Source organism: Chroicocephalus ridibundus, chromosome 9 (assembly GCF_963924245.1).
Source record: "Chroicocephalus ridibundus chromosome 9, bChrRid1.1, whole genome shotgun sequence".
Taxonomy (NCBI): domain Eukaryota; kingdom Metazoa; phylum Chordata; class Aves; order Charadriiformes; family Laridae; genus Chroicocephalus; species Chroicocephalus ridibundus.
Window position 1 is genome coordinate 19,099,852 of NC_086292.1, and position 12,868 is coordinate 19,112,719.

Below are 12,868 nucleotides of genomic sequence, written 5' to 3' on the forward strand. Positions count from 1 at the left end.
ACTACAAAAAATTCCCCACATACACACGGAAGCTGGGCACATCGACCCACATTATTTTTTACCCGGCTCCTAAATGGCAGCTAAAGTGCCGAGTTCAACTCTTCTACAAAGTTAGATCAATTAATTTGGCGTTATTTTTGAGGGAAATGGGTTTAGAGCACATAAACCAGCTATGTGCGGCAGCTCTTAACCAGCAAAATTGCTAATACCTTGATGGAAAAGTAAATATATTAAAGAAGCAACCAGTGTTTTCTTTGGCAAATCCTGCTTCACATCAGAGAACTGAGTACGGTCGTGCCGGCAACATCTACCCCCAGCAAAAATATCAACGGTCCCCCTTGTACTGCCATAGAAAACCCCACGTTATAAACGACTGGCCTAGGAGCATCCCAGGAGACAAGAGAGACAACGAATATATATTAATCAGAACAACATACCAAAGTTTATTGATTACTTCAAACAAAAGTCTCGGTAATGAAAAAAGAGCAAGTTGCATTCATAAAAGGCAACATTCACATTCAATTTCCTTTATATAAAGCAACATAAATGTATAAAATTGCATTTAAGTGAAAAAAATGTAAGGTTGCAGTCCTTTTATTTTTATTTTTTTTTTTTGCAAGAAGCTGAAAAATGTATCTTCTCATCACCTGTATATAGTTTACACTTTATATATACTACATGGTTTCCAAAAATATTCCATAGCTGGGAAACTGGGTAAGTGGTGCAGTATTAGGTAAGTTTTTCAATTTGTGTGTATACAAATTCAATTTTAAGCTTTTATGCGATTCCAAGTAATTTATAATATTCTCATGACAATCCGGATTAGTTTTTGAGAAGCAGCTATGACTACACCAAGTTCCTCCGTTATCACGTAACAGTTTTAGAGGAAATCTTAATTACTTTCCTTATCTTTCAGTGTCACTAGCCAGTGATTAAACTTCAACGAATTATTACAAAAAAAAAAAAAAACAACAAAAAAACCCCAACAGACTAAAAAAACCCCCAAACCAAAACCCCAGCCTTTTTTCCTTCAAGTTTTTCCACCGATGAGCCTGTACTGACCTTTTCGCTCCCTACGGAGCGCTGTAACAGCGCGGTACACAGACAACAATCACAGCATCACTGTCGGGTTACTGCCACTTCCCCAGCCTGACGGGCGACACCTTGGAGTTACTGTCACCGCTTTTTCTTCCCTTCTCTAAGCCCCCAAAAGGGGTCCCCCGATTTCCCAAGTCACCCACAGCACTTCTGCCACTGATGGATGATGAGCACCAGCTCTTCTGCTGGTCCAGGGCAGCCCCAGCATCACCCCAGTGCACCAGCTGAAGATCCAAGCCCAAGAAAACCTGTATTTTCCCCCTAAATAACTACTTTTTGAAACATTTCACGTTAATTCCCACCCGCCTGTCAGCGCCTTGGGTTTGGAGGTGCAGCTATGGCGATGGCTTGCTCCATCCTCAGACAGGATGCTTGGAAAGGGGGAAGAGAAGGATTGATTTGGTTCTTGGAAGGCTCCGTCTTAAAACGGGCTGCAGGAATGGGCCCCTTTGAGTGGCTTTTTTGGGACAGTTCACACACTGCACACACATGGCAAGCTTCGCTCTGCTCCCGCTAAGCCCCGACGGCAAAACCTCCAGCCGGATTTCCCAGGAACAGACTTTTGACCTTAGGAGTAGAGTAGGAGGATGCAAACCAACCGGAGGAGCAAGGAGTCAGGCGTGGGACCATCCGGGCTTGGAATGGTTTGGAATCACAGGAATGAGGCATCTCAGCGCCCGCATTTTAAAGGTTGTGTAAACCCAAGTCAGCAACTGTGTATTTAAGGAAAAAGGTTAGATTTGGCATATAGAGCGTTATCTTCATCATCTTCATTGCATTATGTGATCCGTAGGCACCACATTTTAGCAAGAAAAGTCGAGAACGGGACAAGGTCCAAAAGTTGAATTCCAGGTCCTTGAAATGAGCTCGGAAAAGGGAAGAAGAAAAAAAAAGAAAAACAGGGAAGAAGAAAAAACAAAAAAGCTTTGCCCGTGGGACACATGCTGGAAGTGCAGCTCTGTACCCGCATGCAGCAAGGAGTTGAGCCGCGGCTGCGGCGCTAACAAACGCCGCTTGACTTGAGGCCAGCGCAGCGCGTATAATACAGTGGTCCTGTCCATATGTCCATACGTCCCCTCCCATGCTGGGTGACAGAAAAGCAGCCACCGGCCATAGGGACTGTGCACACCCCGTTCCCTGCTTGGATAAGGCCCATTAGCAAAGTCCTAACGATGCACACCTGCAGCTGATCCGCAACCTGCTCCCACCAGCATCGAAGATGGACCTCAGGGGTAGTGACCGGCGAGAAAGGAGAGATTCTTCCAAAAATTAATAGCTCAGCAAAATTTGACAAAGGGAATGTTCCATCTAATCCCACATCGTTGTTTCTTCGCAATGCACAGCCTGAGGGAACAGGAGCCAAACCCGTCGGCAGCGTAGAGCTCCTGTGCTGGAATGAGACCCCAGCGCTCCTTGCCATCGCTCGCCCCGCGCCGCTCCAGGGGGGACCATCACACCGAACGGCGGTGGCACACAGGGAGCTCCGTCACTGCTTACGACTTAACAAAAAAAAGAAAAAAGCACTGCTTTTCCCACATATGAAGTATCAGAGAATAAAAAAAAATCACATCAAATAAAACCAAGAGGCAGGTATCTCACCTCTGCTGCGCACTGCCTAAAGAGAAAAGCTCCCGCGACCACGGTACAGGTAGATTTAAAAAGCACATGCCAATTTTAAAACCTAAATGAAGTGTAAAACAAAATCAGGTTCGCATCTTCCTCGTTGTTTTTTCAAACTGGCTTCTTTTTTCGTAGTGCAAATAACTCCAGATGCAGTTTTACATGCCTGCAGGTCCGCAGGCACAGCCCGCGTCCCCGGGATCACCCAAGGACTGCACTGTCACTCAGGGCTTTAAAGCATTGAAGCAACTGCAGGGCGCAGTAACGTAAGCACAACCCGGGCAAAATGGCTCAAAATGTCTGGCACAGCCCAGCTTCTGAGTTTCCTTCCATCACGAACAGCCAAAACACGAGGGAGAACTGCTTTTTCTTCCCCCTCCACCAGCAACAAACCCATCAGCAAACGGGCGGCAGGAGGATGCTCAGGCGCTTCCCAGCACCGCGGGTACCACCGCTTCCAGCCGTACCCAGAGGAGGGACGTGCGACTGAACGCTCTACACCACCGGTGAAGATTTCTCCCCAGTTTTCAAGTACTTCTTTCCACGTGCATCCAGCAACCCACAGCTGGGAGGGGGGCAGCCCCCCGCCGAGGGGTCGGTCGCAGCCCCAGCAGCGGGCGAGACGCTCACGGGGCTGCATCCAGCGCTCCCCCCAGCGCCTTCGGGGAGCTGGAGAGGGCTGTTACGAGGTTTAAAGTCCGTGCTACTTCTTTGGTCAGGCGGAGTGAGAGATTTCAGCAGCTCTCAGCTGCTCTCGGACAGATCCGCCGCAGGCAGAGGAAGACCCCCCCCCACCGTGTGAAATGGGGCTGGCATCGCTCTCTTGCACTTCACTTCATGCTGTTTCACGAGGAATTCTTAAAAATGCTTTCTCAGCCTCCAAAGACATAGAATTTGGCAGAATTTTTTTTTTTTTTTTTTTTTTTGGAGGGGTGGGGAAGCCACAAAGCCCAAAGGCAAAGGGGTACCATGGGGCCAGTGCCCTGGCTACTGCTTTATCAGCACGGCTGCTTGCTGTACTTGGTAATATTAAAGAAAACTGTTAGGTTAAACCCATGTTGTGTTTTTTTTTTCCTGACAGCGTGACAACACGCAGTGTTTGTACGGAGCACTTTAAAGTATCCTGAGAGGACATCTTTCTGCCAAATTAGTAACAGCATCTTCAGTCTTCACATAGCCATTCTCTATACGTTTGTATGAGACTAACATGGGCAGGTCAAAGGGGCCAGTCTGCAAAAATCAGAAGGAAAACACACACGTTTTGCAACTGCTACATTCCCAAACCTTTTTCTGTGTTATTTTTAGAAAAAGAAAAATTTAGGAAAAAAAACCAATTCATAGAAGAATGATTAGACTGTGATAAAAAGTGCCGAATTTCATTCACAACCAAGGAGATGGTAAATCCATTTGCACAATCTGCAAAATGCTGTGCAAGGTCTAAAACTGGCAACCGCCTTGCCGACCCCCGCGGCTCCCACTGAGCCCCAGTCCGGCCGCCTCCTGCCCCAGTCTGCCCCAGTATCGGGCAGTGGAGAGCACCACCTAACGTTGGCGGGGAAGGAACGGCCGCTCGGCAGTGCCGGGGCCAGCAGAATCCCGGACTTATGCCAGATACATTCCAAGCTCCGGCAAGCCTGGCTCTGGGACCCGCCACTCCGAATAATCTCATTTCTTTGGAAGGAGGTAAGGGGAAAAAAAAAAGCAGGAGAAGTTTGCAGAGAATTTGCAGTTTCACGTTTGCAGCCGACACCGCAGAGCTATGTAACGTCTCCCTAGAAGTGAAATTGTGAATTCAATTAGGCACTTTTTAAATTATTATTATTATTATTATTCTATCAGCTTACTACAGTGTTTAAAATCAGGTAAACTTGTAGGAGGATGTTCTCTGTGTGTGTATACACATACAGACACGGAGACATGCCCGCCGTACCCTACACTGACGCACACAGATGAGTACACACGTTTAGTTTCAGTCTATGCAGATGAATTAATGTGTACTTATTTCTGACAGAACCGCATGCACCCCAGAAAAAGGGATTCTGGTCCAATTCAGATGCAATACTGGAATCATTTTAATAGCTGAGATTTGAATACTTCACTGTGAATATCTCAGTGTTAGCTTTTATAACCACTGTTAGCACAATTCGCTGACTGTATTCTCAGACTCAATTGTCTGTTAATATTAGACTAAAATATCAGTTATATTGAAAGATTTGTTTACATATTGCGAAATATTTCAGTTTAAAAGAGGATCTGTACGCATACAGGATTCTGAAGCGGTTGCGGACAGGACAACGTCCCCACATTAAAATGCATCCCAAGCATTGCATCTCCATTCCACAAGGACAGGTGCCCCACACCATCAGTCAAGAGGGTTATAAGAACCACAGTTTATAATTGATTTGGTTAATCGATGCCTTTTAAAACCATCCCAACTCCTTCGGACAGGGTACCTGTTACAACACATTAGACTCATCTGAGAACGTTCTTAAAAGAAGTGGTTTGACAGAAGGTCTGGCCGACAATGAATCAGGCACCTTCCTGCTGCTCTGCAACGGCGAGGCAAAAACACTTATAGCACACGCGACACTCGCCCCTGCCTAACGGTGGGGCAACAGAGGACACACACACACCCACCCCCCGTTTTAGGGCTAAATCATATCATAAGGGACGTAGCAATAACACGCTCCCTAAATCCCACGGTGGCGAACACCGGCTGGGTTTTTGCAGCACCAGAGGCAGGGCGGGCGCGCAGGAACCGCTTTTGAGGGAGGAGGAAACCATCCTCCGCCTCCTCACAACCCACATTTTGAAAACAGCAAGTCAGATGGGACAGCTGCAGTGAAATCAAACACCGGAGACTTGTTTCCGAGGCACTTTTCACTTCCCCACCATCCCCATGGTCAGTGAGTCCAAGACCAGCCCTTGTTGTGAGGGCTGGGGGCCGCGGCTTATTTGCTTGTACAAAGACCAACGCTAATTGGGATGGACTGGGCAAGACGGGCACGTGGGGAGCTCCTCCTAGACCAAACAAGCCTGAACTGTTTGCCAAGTCATCCAGAGGACGATCAAACTCGAGTCCGCTTTAGAGAAGTTCGTGTTTAAGTCCATGTCCTGCCCAAAACCACGACAGTCCACTACCGCAAAACTACGGCAGGGATGGAGAGCAGAACCAACATCCTGGTGTCCACCTCACTGGGACATCCCCAGCAGGACCGGCTCGCCCACCTGAGGGGCAGCAGGAGACCCAAGGGGAAGAGACAGACAAAACATTTAAGCAAAAGATCTAAATTAAAGCAAAAGGGCAGGGGGAAAGCAGGGTTTTGCTAGGTAAGCAAATCTAACCAAGGGTTTTCAGGAGTTAGGCGTTAGAAGGAGGAAAAAAAGCAGTAGAGCAAGCAACATAGAGTGACGCGGAAAGGAAATCACCTTATTCACTCCAAGAAAAGCTGTGATTGCTGGAAGTTTGAGAAAGCATGAAGATAGTGGATGTTCCTGAGGAAGGAAGGCGCTTCGTTACCTAGTTCACAACAGCACAAAAGACAGAAAATTGCAGTACAAGAGAGAGAAAGGCAGAAACCAAGGAAAACACAAATGCACCTTGCAGTTAAAAAAAAGAAAAAGAAAAAAAGAAAAAAACCCAAAATATTTCCACACAGAAAACTGAATAAAGACTGAGCAGAGCCAATGCGTTGCGTTATAGGGAACTCAGGGTGAAACCCAGTCCCATTGAGGTCGAGGGCCCACAGACCTGGCCTCAGTCCATCCTGCCCTTGGAGGGACCCTCAGCCATCAAGTTGGGGGGTTCAGGCACCTAAATAACTGCCCTAATCATGTTTTTCACTTAATGCTCCCCTTGGGAAACAGATGGTTTTTGCCAGTATTAAGGTCAGGATTCTCAAAAAGGGTCTTGAGTTGAAATCATCTACTTGGTCTTGGATGCCTTCAAAAATGAGGTGCCTGACTATGGTGTCTGACACAGACATCTGGAGCTGGTATCTGCTTCAGGCGTTTAATGAAGCTCTTACTCAAAATGTACATTTAAATATGGCTCAGCCCGCGTTCAGTTTGGTATGTGCGTATGAAGAGACTTTTCTAGTTGTCACTTAACTTTGCTTTGCTAAATGATTTATTTCGCAAGAGCCTCTTTTAATGCATATAAAGTGCTTTTGAAAGCAAGTATTGCATAGGGGAATGGATGTTCTGGCCATCAGCTGAAGGCAAAAATGGGTCACCTCTCAGGTGAGTTGAGCTGGGGCTCAGAAACCCCCAGGTCACCCTTCCAGGTCACTGTCCTCAAACTGTCCTACCTCCACAGCCGAGAGCAACTCGCTCCCAACCTATTCAACAGGGGCATCAAGCTAGAAACCATTAACTCATACTTAATTGTAAGATATTACATGGAGCCTCAAAGAATTCAACCGCATTTCTTTTACCATCTCTATTGCTTTCATCTTGAATGGTTTGTTGGTTTTGGGGGGTTTTTGTCTTGCAGATACATGTTTTACTCCACTGATACTGTGTCAAACTTATACTTCAAATGTTACAGGGAGGAAAACCTTTACTACTTCATTGGAATTTTTTTTTTTTTTTTGAGATAATCATCATTTTTAGATAAGGATCAAAGATAATAAGTTATCCCAGGTGGGGGAAGTGCACTGAAACCTCACGGGATACAAAAGCTTCAAGGAGAGAAGCCTGTTTTGAACCTCAGCATTTGAAAGCTCAGCTCATGGTTTGCTGGGACAGGGTCAGACCAGCTGGGCACTGGTCTGCCAGTACCACACTGCTGATCTAGGGCACAGTTGGCGGGGCAGAAGCCACCTCTGCCCTGGCCAATCCCTGCAGAGCCGTGCTGTGGGGTGTAGTGATGGCTGGCTCCGGCCATCCAGCTGGAAGCCACCCTGGTGTCCCCACACTGGCAGTGCTGGCCCTGTGTCCCTTTGCTGTGCCCTACCATTGCCTAAGGCCATGCAAACCTGATGGCAAGAGGCCAGGGCTGGTGGGCAACGTGTGCCTCTGCTGTGGGGGAGAGAGGAGGCGCGGGGATGCTGCTGCAGGGATGCTCGGCACCTCCAGGCAAGCAGAGAGCAAGGGGCAGGAGGGGTCTCAGCACAGAGCAAGTCCTGAACCCAGCAGTGCTGGCATTCACCATCTGCAGGAGCGAGGAAGAAAACTTTGAGGAGGTGGATGGAAAGCAGCCCTGAGGAGGAGGACTTAGGGGTGCTGGTGGATGAGGAGCTCAACATGAGCCGGCGACGTGTGCTCACCGCCCAGAAAGCCAACCACACCCTGGGCTGCATCCCCAGCAGCGGAAGCAGCAAGGGGAGGGCGGGGGGATTCTGCCCCTCTTCTCCGCTCTGGGGAGACCCCCCTGCAGTGCTGCCTCCAGCTCTGGGGCACCAACAGCAGAAGGACACGGAGCTGTTGGAGCGGGGCCAGAGGAGACCACAGAGATGCTGTGAGGGCTGGAGCCCCTCTGCTGTGAGGACAGGCTGAGAGAGCTGGGGGTGTTCAGCCTGGAGAAGAGAAGGCTCCGGGGAGACTTTACAGCCCCTTCCAGTCCCTAAAGGGGCTCCAGGAAAGCTGGGGAGACCATGTAGTGATAGAACGAGGGGTTTGATGAGCTGCTCAGGTTGTAAAAGGGTTACTCTACTTTTATAACAGACTTTATGGTTTCCATCCAGTGAAGGCAACTAAGGAAAAGGCATGGGATGAGTCCCTCCTCACTACAGATCTAGGCAGTATTTTTAGAGGAGCTTCTTGACATTTCTGGCATGTGAAAGAACAAGATGAAACTCTAAAAAGCCTTCCTTGAGACGTGAGTGGTACACGGTACTGTTACAGGTTCATCTGGTGCTTAAGAGTAAGAGAGGTCTTCCTAAAAATATTAAAAATACATCATCTTGTCCCTTACCTGATGATTTCTCTCTTTTATACTTTTTAAAACTATTAGAAGAATTTCTGGGAAAAGGCTGATAAAGATCAGGAGAATTATTGCCAGCCACGTGGAAACAGAAGTCAGCATATGGGCAAATACAAAATACATTCTTTGCTGCTTCAAGAAAGGCCTGAAAAAGAAAGGATACAAACAAATTCTGGTTAACACAAATTTCCCAAGAAGGTCAGGATCAAAGGCAGATTCAGATCGAATTATTAGCAGTAACGCCTCCCTTTCAGCTGGAGATGGATACAGCCTGCACAGAAACACCCTGTCCATCCTTCTCCCAGTGCATCTCCTGCGCCGGTTCTGGAGGACTGTCCTGCCTCCTTACACGATGCATTTTGCATCTTCCACATCGGTTTCATCTCAGGGTGGGGAGGGGTTTGAATTTCGATACTATCACCAATTTTGCTACTATCACTGAAAGGCAAATTATTTACCTTGTCAAAAACCAGATCATTTTATTTCAACTTTGGACTTTGCTACAGCTTCTGGTTTGCTTTTGATGGTGGAAATACAGAGACCCTCAGTCCCAATAGGTTCTTTGCCTCTTCCTCCTTCCCTTGATGATGGAGGGGAACTGACAGATGCTTGTGAAAAATGCCTCATAAATAACTTGTGACGAGGATCCCAAAGCAGTTGCTGCTTAGCGTTAACTCAAAAATACTGAGCTGCGCAAGTTAAACACACCAGTAGGAAACTCCCACATTTCAGCACAGAGATCTGGCTAGATCGCAGATCGGAATCTGTTGGTTAGGAACGCCGAAGAGTTAAACAAAGCCTGTGACCCCCAATTTAAATATCTGAATTAGTTCCACATCTTTATTAGCAGGCTGCTGGGTCAAGGATCTAGCCAACAACCCGCAGCACTAGCCCACGGGAAAGCCAAGGTGTAAAATGGGAGATGCTGTCTGATGTGAAAGTCAACATAAACATCTACTCCAGCAGGGGGAACAGAAAACTAATAACGTTTGTGAGGTGCTATTGCTTTTGCAAGACATTAAGCCTTAAATTCTGATCGTGTTCAAACCGATGAGAATTTCTTCTCCTACTCAGATCCAAGATTTCAGCAGCAGGATCTGTGCTTTTTCCTGCTTATTTCTCCCCCTTAAGCTGCCCCAGAGTGCTGGATCTCCTTGCTCTGCACCTGCCTCATCTTTTCCTTCTGTATCACCGGCTTTCTTTCCACCATCAATTTTAACTTTCTTTCCCATCCACGTGCACGAACAGATCCTGAAATATTTTATTTGTTTTAAGTTCTCTCTTCAATGGGCTGACAGACCTCCTTGAACACATCTCACTATGCAACAGCCCCTCTTCCAGCACTGGCGTTTAGTAGGTGTTGGATGGAGATATTATCCCTTGCCTCCCCGGTAGGGAAAGGAGCACAGTTGCGCACACCCTGCCATTCATAAAAAGCCCCAAAATAGCCCCCCCAAAAATCCATAATAGCCCAAAAGAGGGGACACTGGAGACATGTCACCCCCTGACAAAGCCAGCACCGGGCATCCCCCTTGGAAAGCACCACAGGAAGAAGAAGAGATACTTACCAAATGACTCCTCCCCAAAAGAATGAGAAAAACACATAGAAGGCAAGGGAGCCCCAAATCACAAAGTGGTTCATCCAGGTCCAGAATCGGGTATCCAACGCCAGCTGTGTGAACAGAGAGAGACGGAACAGGCGTTAGACGCAGAGGGTATTTGGTTGTGTTTATATGAACTTTCTGACAACTGTCACATTAAGGTCAAAATTCTCCAACCAGCTCCCTCCCCTGCATACGTGCGCCAGGGAAAATATTTTCAATATCTACAGATTGACACAATCGTCAACAGGGAAAACAGAGTTCCTAATTGTAAGTGACACTTTTTAATAGAATAAATTTGATGCAACCTCTGATGCTACAGGAAAGAAACATCTAAAGGCTCTGGGGACTGTAATTGCCTCCTGCCACCACCTGCTGTCCTGAACCAAACATAAAAGACCTTTTGTAAGGTCTTATGCAAACTGTTTGTTCTGGAAAGCTCCGTGAAACAAAGGAGATTCGCTACTATTTATTTGGTAGATGTGCTTTTGTGATCCCTCCGGTACTTAGTGGTGCCTGAAAAAAGGCGGACAAACACAGGTTTTCTATTGCGCCTCTCCTCTTGCTGGAACTCAACGCCAAGGGGTGAAAGCGTGGGAAAAATTCAGCCCTAACCAACCGGAGTTCTCAAAAGAGGGCAGAAAAAAAAAGGAAAATAATTGAACCCAAACATAAACACTTATAGACCAGCAGAGCCCAGGAATAGAGACCACAGACTACACAAAGGACAGCAGTCAATAAGCAAGTTCTGCCTCTACGGAAGAAGAAAGGATTCAAGTGTGGTGGGAAACATGTTCCTAGAAACTTGACCTAGAAACACATTTACTGCACGATTGGAAAACGACTGCAAAAATAAAATGACTCTAAAAATAAGTGACTAACCTTCAGAGTGACGGTGAACACCAGCACGGTGAAAACTATCGTCCCAAAGGTCCAGTTCCCAAAAACCTGAAAAATAAGTTACATTGCCACCTGCGCCTGGGTCCGTCTCCTTGGCGAGGCACAGAAAGGACTGTGAGGACAGGGGTGCAAGCAGGGATGAGAGGGAAGGAGGGGACGGAGCGACTTCTATGGGGGACAGATGCTGGGAGAGGCGCCGGGCGCTACGCTACCGTGTGCCATGCAGGGCCACCACGGATGGGCCACCCAGAGCTGGGACGGTGACAGCTACAACCTCCTACTAACAGCAATGTCGATCGAGGATACAAGTCATCCGCCTGTATTTCATGATTTCTTGGCAATTTACTCAGTTTCTGCCTTCTCGCAACACCTCTGCTCATCGTCTCGGTTTAGCCCCATTTGCAGAACGCACCAATGGGTATTTTTTTTTCCATCTGGTTTGGTTTGCGGATACTAGGGACTACGCACGACAAAAATAAAAAAAAAGCAGATACTGTATATAAATCCAAACGATGGCAATGAATGGGAGGGATGCTTACCAAAGGCTGTCAAGATCTGAATGCATACATTAAAACAGAAAGTGAAATGTAAAAGTTTTAAAAAAGCACAAAAAAAATTAAAGTCAATAGGAGCGAAAAAAGGAGTCAATCAACCATACATGGATATTATGAACAATTGCTGATAGCAGTTCTTACAGGCATAAGTGTTTACAAAACAGGACATAACCACAGATTTTATTTTACTGCCACACAGGCTTGACCTCTCAAGGCATTTGCAGAAGATAATGGTGCTTCGTGTTTTATTCAAATACAACCAGAATGGCCAGAAATACAGAGAGGCACTGAATCTACGCTATAGGGGCTTGTCTACTTATAGCTGGGACCAGAAATGCTGGCATGGATGCAACGTCTGCATATACATACATACATTTCATTAGCTTTTCTCCAAGGGTTAGCCACTAGAAAAACCTAAAGGTATTTTCAAGGGTCACAAGTGATGGTGTAAAGAAGTTTTCCATCAAACGAGATCTGATAACACACTTCGTATTCCCTCAGGGAAAGGGTCCTGAGACAGCCCAGGCCCCGACACGTGGCAGCCGCACTGCGCTAATGCTTTGCTCTGCGCTCAGTTAACCACCAAAAAGGAAAAAAAAAAAAGGAAAAATATTAATTTCTTCCCCCCCCGCCCCCAGTTTCTGTGCAAGTTAAGCTGGAGCAGCTCCCACACCTGGCTCCCGTGGCCATGCAGGAGCTTGTCCCGACAGAAGCGGCAGGAGGAGGCAGAGAGCAGGGAGAAGACCAGCCTGCTCCTCCTGACAGCGGTGCTAACTCACACTGCCTTCCAACCGCCAGCCAAACCCCAGCAAACCCCCACGGCAAAGGCAGGGGGGCGGCTGAAATCCCACCCCGTACCACATCCACACCGACAAGTGGCATCTTATCGAGGTGGGATAATTGAGACAAACCTCACGGGGCAGGGTGGTGGGAAGGACGGACACCGCTCCTGCCCTGGGACCACGCAGAAGAGCGCTGCGCAAAGCTCCCCGGGTTGGAACAAAGCTGTGTGTAAGACTAGTTATTTTACCTAGTGAGTGTTAACTGGCTCTGCCCCGTTTCCATGGCAATTTGGCAAAGGTTTCATTTCAAGCATTTGCTGCAGAAATCACACCATAAGCAAGGCTAGGCTGTTGGACAAGACTCAAGACGCACCGCACAGATTAAGC

At 47.3% G+C, this 12,868-nt stretch overlaps 1 protein-coding gene across 2 annotated transcripts in view; it reads right to left on the reverse strand.

Annotated features, from left to right (window-relative positions):
• Nucleotides 1-428: 428 nt before the first annotated feature.
• The window catches only part of ATP11C (ATPase phospholipid transporting 11C), a 58,562-nt gene continuing 46,122 nt past the window's right edge, over nt 429-12,868 (reverse strand). The window contains exons 26-30 of one of the 2 annotated variants that reach the window (XM_063345432.1): nt 11,128-11,193; nt 10,213-10,316; nt 8,636-8,789; nt 5,172-5,267; nt 429-3,948 (exon numbers count right to left, since the gene is read on the reverse strand). In XM_063345432.1, coding sequence (XP_063201502.1) covers nt 5,175-5,267; nt 8,636-8,789; nt 10,213-10,316; nt 11,128-11,193 — 417 coding nt within the window. In that variant the 3' untranslated portion in view covers nt 429-3,948; nt 5,172-5,174. The remainder of the gene's footprint in view (nt 3,949-5,171; nt 5,268-8,635; nt 8,790-10,212; nt 10,317-11,127; nt 11,194-12,868) is intronic. The other variant, XM_063345431.1, reaches the window with a different exon arrangement.